General features: G+C 57.2%; 1 protein-coding gene across 2 annotated transcripts in view; it reads left to right on the top strand.

Annotated features, from left to right (window-relative positions):
* Nucleotides 1-10714, top strand: part of PLEKHM1 (pleckstrin homology and RUN domain containing M1) — a 49229-nt gene extending 38515 nt beyond the window's left edge. For both annotated transcript variants that reach the window (XM_045526747.1, XM_045526748.1), the window contains 4 exons: nucleotides 2271-2464; nucleotides 7132-7195; nucleotides 7668-7825; nucleotides 8626-10714. In XM_045526747.1, coding sequence (XP_045382703.1) covers nucleotides 2271-2464; nucleotides 7132-7195; nucleotides 7668-7825; nucleotides 8626-8737 — 528 coding nt within the window. In that variant the 3' untranslated portion in view covers nucleotides 8738-10714. The remainder of the gene's footprint in view (nucleotides 1-2270; nucleotides 2465-7131; nucleotides 7196-7667; nucleotides 7826-8625) is intronic.
* Nucleotides 10715-11722: the final 1008 nt, after the last annotated feature.

Consider the following 11722-nt stretch of genomic DNA (forward strand, 5'->3'; position numbering starts at 1 on the left):
CAGGCACAGGAACATGAGGCAGAAGCTGTGGCCGTGCAGGCTTGGTGTGGCTGTGTCCTCGTCAGAGGATAGGGAAGTGACTGAGTCAGTTCCACCCCAGCTTCCACCTCCCTGGGGAGGGGAAACCCCAAACAAGTCGGCTTCATTTGGGGTTTTTTATTGTTTACCTTGTCCCTACCCCTGCCCTCAGTGTTAAATATTTAACTAACTATACAGAGAAAATTAAATATTAAATTAAATAGTAAATACAATTAAAATATTAAATGTAAAATAAAATATTAAAATTACCAAAAATGGAAAGAACCATTTGACCATAAAACACATTCACTGTTTACAAGACCCTGATACTTCTGTTGCACCGTCTCTCATTCGTTGCTGTAATCCTTGTACCACTTCCTTTTTCTCACTAGAAAATCACAATACTTTTCTAGGCAGATCTGAGATCAGGAAATCCCTGTCTCGCTCTCAGAGATCACTGGCCTGAAAGACAGAAACAATCAAAGTAAAGTAGCTGGCCCATAGGTTTGGGGCCTTATTGTTCACTGTCACTGCTTTGGCTGACCCAGTTGTGCTGAGGCCTGGCTGGCACTTGGCAGGGTGTCAGCCCAGGCCTGGGGTTTCTTTCTTTGTCTCCTCCATTCCCACAGGGTAGGAACAGCCCCCAGGGAGCATGAGGCCCCGGCCCATCTGCAGCGCTTGGCAGTGTGCAGTGCACATTCCTGCGTGTTATTTCATCTGAGCCTCACCCAGGGCCTGGGGCTGAGTCACAGGAAGAGCTGGGCTGGGGCTGGGGAACAGCAGCATGACCTAAGTCACCAGGCAGCCCTTGGGCTGCCCCTAGGCCGAGGGGCTGGTACCTCAGGGTCCTAGGATATGGAAAAAGAAGGGGTCATCCACTGCCCGGGGAGGCAGGAGATACTGGTGGAGCTGGGACACAGGAGGCCAGAGGTCTTCCCAGCCCCCTAATACAGGGGCAGGTCTCCTGGGGGCCTTTTAAGTCCCCCAGCCCTCAAAGGGACAGCAGGGCCACACCAGACACTCAAGCAGCAGCCAACAGCAGTGCATGTTTACCGAGGATGTGCTACATGCTAGGCCCTGTGCCAGGAGCTCACATGGGTGACCTCTGTTCATCTAAACTCAAAATAATCCCATGAGAAAGAAGCCCCAGTCTTGGGCAGATGCTGGCTAGTGCCAGCCAGGCCTCCGCACGAGTGGGTCAGCCTGAGCAGCAACAGCACACAGTAAGGCCCCAAACCCACAGGTCTTGGGTGCTCTTATCTTCCCCATTTTACACATGAGGAAACTGAGTCACAGAGAGGGTACATTTCACAAGGTCCTGCAGGCAGGAAGTGGTGGAGGCAGGATTCAATCCAGGTGTGACCCAGAGCTGGACTCCTGACCACTACACAGTAGTCGACCATGGGGAACGTCTCAGCTCCTCTGTTCTTGTCACACAGTGGGGAAGCCACAGGGGAGAGGGACTTCTTAGCCAGCATGGCAGCCTGGTGTTCAGGGACGGCACCTCAGTCAGGCCCAGGCTCCCTTTCCACAGGCAGGCTGGATACACCACATTAGCTCCTCTGAGCCTGTTCCCTCATCTGTAAAATGGGGACACCTTCCCTCAGGGGTTGTTCTGAGGGCAAAGGGGGGACATGGCCAACATCCCTAGCCCAGTGTTTGGCAAATAGTGGGTGCTCAGTTATTGGCATTGGCAATGAGGGTCAGGACCGAGGGTAGAACCGTCACCGCCCTATCAGTTAGGAGAGGCTGAGGTTGGTCACTCAAGTCCACACGCGGCGGGGTGCCTGGTGGTCGCTGCTGGGAGAGCCGTGGGGAGGGGAAGCCTCTCGCTAAGCTGTGTCTGATCCACGGCTTCCTGTGGCTGGAGCCTGACTCAGACTAGACACCTGGTTCCTGAGTCAGGGCGGGAGGGGAGCGCCTGTTTCCTTCAGGCAGGAAAGTGGGGCTGGGAGGACAGGGAGGACAGGAAGGCGTGGGGAGGGGCGGTGACCAGGGTGGCCCTCCTTGGTCTGAGCACAGCCAGGAAGGGCAGCTGCCATTAGGGGGCAAGTGGGCTTGGGAGTCAGACAAACTGGGTTCCAGTCTCAACTGTACCATTTATGAGCTGTGTGACCTTGGCCAAGTCACTTCATCTCTCTGAACCTGTTTCCTCAACTGTAAAATGAAGCTAGTACTTCAGGTGAATGAGTAGGTAATGCCATGCCCGGCCCAGAGGTGCCCCCTGAACAGCCTTTCTTCCCACCCCCCAGGTCTGCCGGCAGGCCCTCAAGTTCCTGACGCAGATCCGGGCCCAGCCCCTCATCAACCTGCAGCTGGTGAACGCGTCGCTGTACGAGCATGTGGAGCAGATGCGCCTTATTGGGCGGAGCCGCGAGCAGCTGAAGCTCCTTGGGGACTACCTGGGCCTGTGCCGCAGCGGCGCCCTGAAGGAGCTGAGCAAGAGGTGAGCACGATGCGCATGTACACATGCACACGGGGGACCCGTGCCCGAGGCCAGGCATCCACTTGGGAGAAATGCCAGGGCCAGGCAGAGATCTTTCCACTGAGCTTGGAAAATTACCTTGTCCTTTGGGAGTGGTTTTGTTCATATATTCACTTATTGATTCAAAAATATTTATTGAGAATATACTAAGTACCAAGCACTAGGCTAGGGGTTTGCGATGTAACACTGAGCAAGGCAGAGCCAGGTCCTACCTTCTGGAAGCTTCCGGTCTGGCAGGGAAGGCAGATGAGTAAGCTGGCAACTCCAGCCAGGGGCAAGGGCCAAGAGAGAGACTTAGGATGCCCTGGAAGCACAAGGGTGAGACAGGCAGCCCAGATCAGAGCAGGGCAAAGCGGGGAGACTTCCTAGAGGAAATGGCTTCTAAGGTGAGACGTGAAAAATGAATTAGGAATTAGGAAGGGGAAGAAAAGAAAGAAGAGTGTTCCAGACAGAAGGAACAGCATGTGCAGGCCATGAGCAAAGGCACCATCCGTGGGAAGATCAGGGAGCACTTTGGCTGGAGCAAGGAGGGAAGTGGGGAGTGTGGTGACGGGCAGGCGAGGGCCAGATCACAGACGGCGGGGCCCTGTCTCCCTCCCTGCCCCAGCCAGTCCTCCATCCCAGGGCTGCTTGCTGTGTCCATGGCAGCTTCCCTCCTAAAATTGCCCAAAGAGTGCAAGATGAGGGCAGGACCCTCAGGATGCCCTTCATGAAGCTTCTCAGTACCCAGGGCCTGGTACCCTGGGGCCTTTCGTGCTCAGGAACGGGCTGTGATGCTGGGGTTCAGCATGGACTTAGAAGGCCTTTCTGTGCCTGCCATAAACACCTCCTGGCCCTGTGTCACAGCCCTGGCTGCGGCCTTTGAGGGGCTGTGCTCTCCTGGGGCCCTCAGGAGGGCAGGCCTCAGACCTTAGGGGGAAGAGCTGGTCCCCCTGCCCAGCATGGGCTTCGCGTCTGCCTTTGCCGGGCTTCTGGGGACTTGGACTAGCTCACAAGCCCCTCCAGGCTCCCCTCCCCACAGGGCTGGCACACAGAGCACCTGTCTGAAGGGCACCTCTCCATCCCGGCTGTGGTTCTCGCGGAGCCACGCCTGCAGTGCTCCTCGGGGCCCAGGGTGCGCAGTGCAGGCCCCGTGGGCCCTCAACGAGGTCCTGAGGGACCTTAGACTTCTCCCCTGGGTGGCTCTGTCCACTCAGATCATCAGCTGGATGACTGGTCACCATCTCTCAGCGGGTGCTGACTCACTCCCAACTTGGAGATGACAGGACCCAGGGCTCCAGAGAGTCTGCCCTCCTGCCCCCATGACCAGGGTGGTGAAATATCTTGGGTCAGGTAGGGCCTCGTCACCCTCCCTTGGCCAGGGGGCCACGCATCTGCAGAGACTTGCAGACCTGTGTAGACCAGGTGCCTGCAGGGTGGGTTCTGGGTGCCGGCCCCACTGAGCCATCCCCACCCTGCTGAGATGGCTTATTCATGGACTTCACTGACCTGTCTCTGAGCTGGCCTGTGCTGGTCACCAGGGCCAGTCCTGCCTCTTTCTGCCTGGCCCTGCTGCTCACCCCAGACAGCAGCACTGCACCCACAGCCCCTGCCTTGCCCCAAACCTGCGGCGTGAGTCAGTGTAGTGGCTTCCCTTCTAGGATGCCAGCTTTCCCATCTAGAAAGTGGGCTGGTGGTCCCCAAGTTCCAATGGCCTTCTGAGTTGTGAGTGCCACATGAAGGGCTCAGAGCCTAAAAACCAAAGATGGCTCTGGGTCAGCGTGGCATGTGGTCCCAGGGAGGACACCTCACCTATCGTGGCAGGGGTCAGAGGAGCTCCCCAAGGAGATGGCATCTGAGCTGAGGGTTTGCAGATTCTCTTCTTTTTTTTCTTTAAAAAAATATTTTTCTTCTTTGCAAAGATAGTCTTCAAAGGGAAGGATATTTATGAAAGGGAGTAAAGCAGCCCATTCCAGGTACCTTCTGGAATCCACCACCACCTGCTTCCAGACCTCACGCTGTGGATGCCAGTGGCATCCTGTGTGTATTTTTTATAATTTTTTTTTTTTTTTTGAGACAGAGTCTTGCTATGTTGCCTGGGCTAGAGTGCCGTGGCGTCAGCCTAGCTCACAGCAACCTCAAACTCCTGGGCTCAAGCGATCCTTCTGCCTCAGCCTCCCGAGTAGGTGGGACTACAAGCATGTGCCACCATGCCCGGCTAATTTTTTCTATATATATTTTTAGCTGTCCAGCTAATTTCTTTCTATTTTTAGTATAGATGGGGGGTCTCGCTCTTGCTCAGGCTAGTCTCGAACTCCTGACCTCGAGCGATCCTCCTGCCTCGGCCTCCCAGAGTGCTAGGATTACAGGCACGAGCCACCGCTCCTGGCCATCGTGTGTGTATTGAACTGGGGTTTAGAAAAATGACTAAAGAGAAGAAAGGACGGGAAGGGGCCTTTCCTAGCTTAGGGACCCGTGGCAGGAGGCAGGTGGGACCACAGCTTACCAGAGCTCGGAGGGCCCGTGTGTCAACTAAGGCCACCAGTGGGGAGCCCTTGCAGGGTTCTGAGCATGAGACTGTCGTGTCTGATCAGTGGTTTAGGAAAGACTGCGCTGGCAGCGGCGGGGTGCGGGTGGTGGAGGGAGAGCCAGGGAGGGCTGGTGTGGGGATCACCCCGGGAAGCAGGGAGGCTGGGCTGAGTGGGCCAGAGGGAGGCCGCGCAGAAGAGGGCTGAGGCCTGGGCAGCCCTTGCATGTGGGAGCCGAAGTCAGGGAGGAGCTGCCCTGTGCTGGTGGCAGCAGCCTGGCCAGGCTCTCTGTCCCGCAGGCCTGGGACACGTCTCCAAGGGCCAGAGAAGCCCCTGTGAGTGTCCTCTCAGGCCTTTGGGAAAGAACCATCACAGAAATGCCCCACAGGGGTGTCCACCCATCAGACCTCAGGTGCTCCTCCCGACAGCCAGGGAGGGTGGCCAGGGGGTGGCCAGGGCTCTTCCCTTAGTTACAGGGCTAAGATGCAGCCTTTTCCTCTGTCTTGCATTCTCTCCCAAAGAGCCGTAGAGATTCCTCTGGTCCCTTGCCAGGCAGTCAGCCTCGGGCCCCCTCATTGTGCGGGTGGAGAATCTGAGGCCCAGAGTAGGCCTGGGGTGCGCCCCAGTGCGCATGGCTTCTCTCCTGGAGGCAGGAGGAGAAGCGGCCTCTCACCCCGGGGCCAGCGCTCTCTCTCCTCTGGCCTGACTGAGCGTTGCAGAGAAACCAGTTGCAGGGCCTTGCTGAGAGTATGACAGGCCCAGGGGACGGGGGCTCCCAGGGCTTCCATAACTGTGGGCAGAGGGCAGATGACAGAACTCTCCATCCAAGTCAGCCCCACTCTCCTGCCAGCTCAGGGCCAGCCTGTGTGTGTCCCCCCGCCCCCCACACCTGTGTTTTCCTGGTGGTAAATGGCAGCCTCCTGTCCTCAGAAAGCTGGAAGCTTGGTCACCTGAGTGGCCAGTTGGCAGTGTTCTCGCCCATGGCTGCCTGGTTGCTTGGTGGGACTCATCACCGCCACCCCAGATGGGGCTCCCCCTGGACCACAGCTGAGGCCAGCAGGGGGACTGCGGCTGAGCCCCCATTCTAGATGCCACACAGCCCGCACCCTGGGGGCCCAGGCCCAGGGCTGGCACCATCCTGCCCGCCAATGTCCAGGGCATCCTGGGGCAAGTTCCCAAGCATCGTGTGACACAGACTGTTCTCCCCCCGCCCCCACTACCCACGCACACACACAGCAAGGCCAGGCAGCGTTTCGTACCAGGGGATTTTCGGCAGGTGCTTCCTCTCTGTCCCTCAGGATGTAACCGGCAGGATCCCTGCCATTGGTGTGGTGGAAACTAGAGCAGGGTTGGCGGCTGAGCCCTGGTCCTCTGCTCCCCACCCCAAGCTCCAAAACGGGATCTGCTGTGCGTGGGACACATCTCGGTTCCTCTCACGTGGCACTGAAACCAGAGAGGAATGTCTGTCCCAAGGCCAGACCGGGAGCTACAGGAGGGCAGAGGCCACATCCCGTGCATTTCTGCCCCCAGCTCTGTGCCTGGTGTGCGATGATGCGGTAATTACAGCGGTCGATGTCTGCAGGCCTTGCCAGGGAGGATAAGGGCACAGGCTCTGCAGCCAGACGCCTGCATTCAAACTCCAGCTCTGCCACTAACTGGCTGTGTGACCCCAGGCAAGTTATTTACCCTGTTTCCTCTTCTCAAAATGGGGTTATAATAGCTCCAGCCTCACGGCTTATGATGGGGATCTGAGGATTAAATGAATGAATACGTGCACAGCTCCTAGCCTAGTTCCTGGCATAAGTGTTAACATTTGTCATTGTTGTCCTCATTGTTATTAATTAGGTGATTCCTATGCGCCAGGCACAGTGGCAGATGCTTTAAATAAATATGTCATTTAATCCTCAAAACAACTCCATTTTTCAGGGGAGGAAACCTGAGGTTCAGAGAGGTTAAGTAACCTGCCCAAGGTCCCAGCAGCTGGTTAGTCACCTTGGAGTCCATGTGCTGGGTCCAGGCAGGCTGACTTGTGCTCTTAGCCCCTGCCCCACCCTGGGAAAACAAACAGCACAGGTTGGCCCGGTCTCCTCTTCTAAACAATCTCTTATGTTTTCTTTGAAGGCTTAACCACAGGAATTATCTCTTGGAGTCTCCCCACAGGTTCAGTGTCGCTGACCTCCAGCAGGTGAGATTTCATGCTGCCTCCCCCGCCTACCCCTCCAGAGGGACCTCATTCCTGGAGAAATCGGAAAGGGAGACGGGTCGGGGGTGCCTGTAGTCTACCAAGGCAAGAAGCAATCTTCAGCTTTTCTGCACCTTGGGACAGGGTGCCTTGCTGCCCCAGGCTTCTGGGACAGTGACTGTGCCCCCACCCCCTGGAAGACGCAGGCATGCCAGCAAATCCCAGGACACAGGGCTGAGAGTTGGGAATTCTCCTGTCCTCAGGGAGGGTACAGTGGATTCAGGTCTCATCTGTAAATTCCATAACCCCCAAGCAACCTCGTGCACAAGGGCCGGACACCTGCGTCACTCAGCCTGATTTGGGGAGGTTTGCTTGGCCCACGTGGGAACTGAGGGTAGAAGATCTCCAGGCAGGGTGCCGGGGAGCCTCGGCACAGCTGCTGAAAGGCCTGGTGGCCTGCGCTTGCCCTCCTTAGATCGCAGAGGGGGTGTATGAAGGATTCCTCAAGGCCCTGATCGAATTTGCCTCCCAGCACGTCTACCACTGCGACCTGTGCACCCAGCGTGGCTTCATTTGCCAGATCTGCCACCACCACGACATCATCTTCCCCTTTGAGTTTGACACCACAGCCAGGTATGTGGGACACCAGCCAGCACCTCGCAGCCCCACCCCTCAGCCCCCACGCCCCACACCCACAGCCTGGTCGAGCGTCCTGGGGTGGCAGGCCCAGCTCTGAGGTGCAGGAAGACATTGGACATCACTCTGTGCCCGTGCCAAGGGGTGGGAGGTTGTCCAGGACAGCCTGCGCCTGAGCAGTCCTGCCAGCTCCGGTCTAGCTCGGGGAACGAGATGGGCCCCCCCAGGGCTCCGGTGGCTCTCTGAGCAGGGCCTCCCAGGGCCTCAGGCTGTGAATGGCTTGAGGAGGGACTGAATTGAGTTACTGCCCTGCAGTGTTGGCACAAGGCCCGGCACAAAGTGGGCACCTGGTGGGTGGTACCTGCCACTGCCTCTGCTGCTGTCATGATCATTCTTGTTCCCAGTCACTGCTCATTATCAAGAGCCTCTAAATGGAAAAGTTCACGCGAACCTTCCTAAACCCATGTGGGAGGGGAGTTCCCACTAATGCTGGGAGCGCTAGTTCATTACAGTAGGTGTCTGCTGGCCAGGATTCAGCAGACTTTTATACTGCAGAGTCTTTCAAACATAGGCAAGAAATCATTTAGTGAACCTCAGGCAGCATTTATAAAAAACAAAATAGGACAGAGAATATCAGCGTGTATCGCATGACTTATTGGCAAGCATTGTTTCAAGACTCTCTTGCTAGGGACAGAGTGGCACAGCCACAGCCGTGTCATGGGCTCTGGCCAAAGGCACTGGCCAGCCCTGGCCTCCCACCCAGCCAGCAAGAGCAGCACGTGCCTCTCTCTCCCCAGGTGTGCCGAGTGCAAGACAGTCTTCCACCAGGGCTGCCAGGCCGTGGTGAAGAAGGGCTGCCCCCGCTGTGCCCGCCGGCGCAAGTACCAGGAACAGAATGTTCTCACCTAATCCCCACCTCCAGACCCCACCCTGGAGGCCAGGGGTGAGTGCCAACAGCCTGGGCACAGCCTGTGTCACAGCTGTGTCCCATTGGCGGGAAGACCCTCAGATGTGACCAGAGCACGGGCCTCCCAGAGAAAGCCCAGGACGCCCTGATGATGCCCCAGGACCACTCTGCTACCCTCTGCTCCACTGGACGGGGGCCACCACTGTCATGGCACCTCCATCAGGGCTGTTCAAACACTGTGGAAATGAGACTTGGGAGCATTTTCAATTCCACATTCCTGATTAAAAGGTCTAGTTTTTTAAGGTGGGTTTTTCCCCTTCATATTACAACAGAAAATATTTTTTTATTCTTGAGCCTGCACAAGTCACCCATGAAATCCAGACATTCTCACCCTGAGCAGATGTGCAGGAGCCACTCAGGCCTGGCTTGGCAGCGGCAGGTAGCTGGGCAGGTGAGCCAATGCCGGACGGGGCCTGGCGGCTGGACCGGGTGCCTTTCTTCCGCCCCTGCTGCCCTGCACCAAACTGCCCGTTGGCAGGGTGGGGCCAGTCCCGGTGACCCCTGCTTCCTCTCCTTGTGTCGTCTTTCCTCCCTGCTCCCACACTCCTCACCTGAAGGGCCCATCCCCTTTCTTGGTGTCAGAGCCCCTGGCTCTTCTCTAGCCTGGGCTCTTGGTCCCAGCGGGAGAAGGAGAAATGACTCAACCAGCACTGTTAGCACTTTGCACCTTCCTTGGTTCAGGGAAGGTCATCACCTTGCCCGCCCCTCATCCTCATGCCCTCCTCACTCCTAGGCAGACAGGCAGGGCGGTGCTACCAATGCCGCAGGCCCACCTGCTGTGGGCTCTCAGGTCACAACCCCTGCCCGCCTGACCCCAGAGAGGGCAGCCAAGCCCAGGCAGGGGCTGGCCTTGGGCGCTGTGACTGCTGGGCCCTGCACTGTGGAGTAATGACCGGGTCCTTCCACTGCTGAGATGTGCAGGGACGGGCAGAGAAGCTGCCCTGAGGAAGCAACCCCAGCCTCAGTCTTACAAAGCCATTAATTCCCAAAGCTTCACTGGACTTGCCCAGCAGGGCGCTGCCGGAGACTGGGAAATTTCCTTGGCATAGGATTGCCTTTCGAGGGGGTTCTTGGGGCTGGGGTGTGAGCCTGGAATTGTTTTCACAGTTATGTTGAGACCCTTGAGGTTTGTGGGGGTGTGGTTCCTCTGCTCCCTCTGTTGCCTCACACCCACCCGCCCACGCTGGACCCAGCAGGCCCTCTTGTCTCAGCCCTGGGGTCCTCAGCTTAGAGTTGGAGGCCTCAGGTGGAGATCTGCCTGTCACTGTCAAGGAATGAGCCTGCCCACCCCTCCCTGGGGGTGATCTGCTGCTGAGTCACAGGCCCAGCCCGAGGAGCTGGAAGAATGTGCAATAGAAGAGAGGAGGCGGCAGGCAGGCAGGCAGGTGGAGGCACCACAGGGCTCCTCCTCCCTCACCTGCGCCCAGACCCACAGCCTCCTAAACCTGCAGGCACGTCCTTATCCCCACCCCAGCCCCACAGCCCGCATTAACGCTCACCACGAACGCAGCCTGATTGGGGCCATCCCTGCTCTGGCCCGGTGGGCTTGGGCCTGTTGGGCCTGTGAGGATATCTGCCCCCCACCGAAGGTGCCCTAGGAGGCCGCAGGGCTGAGGCCCTGGTTGGAGGGGCCTCCCCCACCTGCAGGATTGTTAGCATTAGAGCTGGCCCCCTCCCCGTGACCGTGACCCTGACTGCGAAGCTGCTAATGCTTTCAGAGGAATTGACTCTTACCCAACAGGGGAACGCTGAGGTGAACCTCAGTAGTGCCGACACTATTTTAAAATGTTATTTTATGCAATAAACTGTTGCTAGTCAGTGGGGCCCTGGCCCTGAGAAGTGCTTTGTATTGAAGGAATTGCTGCGGTGTTGTGTGATTTTTGAATGATTTTGCAGTAAAGACCTGGTCTTTCTACTCACTGGCCTGGCTTCTGAATCCTTACACTGCTTGCGCTTGCGGGAGGCCACCAGCCATCCATTAGCATCCGATGGGGCCCCTCACTCTCTTGTTAGTCACAGGGGAGGCCCTGGGGGCATCGGTGGCAAACACTTGCGGGCAGGGGGCTCGTGTGCCAGGAGTGGGCAGCAAGGGGACAGTAAGTAAGCAACAGTGTCAGTGTGTATGCCACCTGCCACCTTTGCCACGTCCAGCAGTCAGGGTCCCCCGTTGGGTAGGATTTCAGGGACTTTGGGGAGGTTTACTCACAGACACTCATATGGAAGCTGATTCCACCACGACGGCTGCTTTTCCTGTGCCTCACATGTCCAAGCACACACCCTTGACACCAAATCATGTGAAACCTCAGGGATACAGGAAAGAGAAGGGGCTTAGGAGGGGTGGGCTATTTGAGCAGGGCCCCGGATTCAGGACTCATGGTTTTCGGGTTCAGCATGGCCTATGCTTGGCTGTTGGCCTCCCTCAGAAGTTCTAGGAGAAGACCAGGGGTCCCTCCAGGGGAGGCCACCACTGTCCATTGTAAGACTAAGGGACAGGCAATCGGGTTGCAGGGAAATGGGACATTAAAAGACAACATTCAGGTCCACAGTTTCCTGTCCTTGAAGAACACTTTCAGCCCACCGTGGGAAGGGGGGACCCTCTGCCCATGTGGGAGCCCCAGCTTCCCCCAAGGGCCTTACCTCCTTGGGGCCATTAGATGGCAGGTCCAGAGAGGAGAAAAGGAACTGGGGTTGAGGGCCGGGGCACCTGACGTGGTGCTGCCCCACTGTGGGCTCAGCCCCTCCACCCCCTGCAAGGTGCTTCTGAGGACACTTGTTTCCCCTTCTCCCCTTCTGCCTAAAGGGAGATGGGAGGTTTAGCCATCCCAACGCCAAAGAGCTCATCTCATAATAAAAGTAGCAATAATAACTAAGACATCGTGTGCACTTACCATGTGTTAGGCACTGTGCTTAGCGCATCTCATTTAATC

The sequence above is a fragment of the Lemur catta genome, chromosome 15 (genome assembly GCF_020740605.2).
Source record: "Lemur catta isolate mLemCat1 chromosome 15, mLemCat1.pri, whole genome shotgun sequence".
Classification (NCBI taxonomy): Eukaryota; Metazoa; Chordata; class Mammalia; order Primates; family Lemuridae; genus Lemur; species Lemur catta.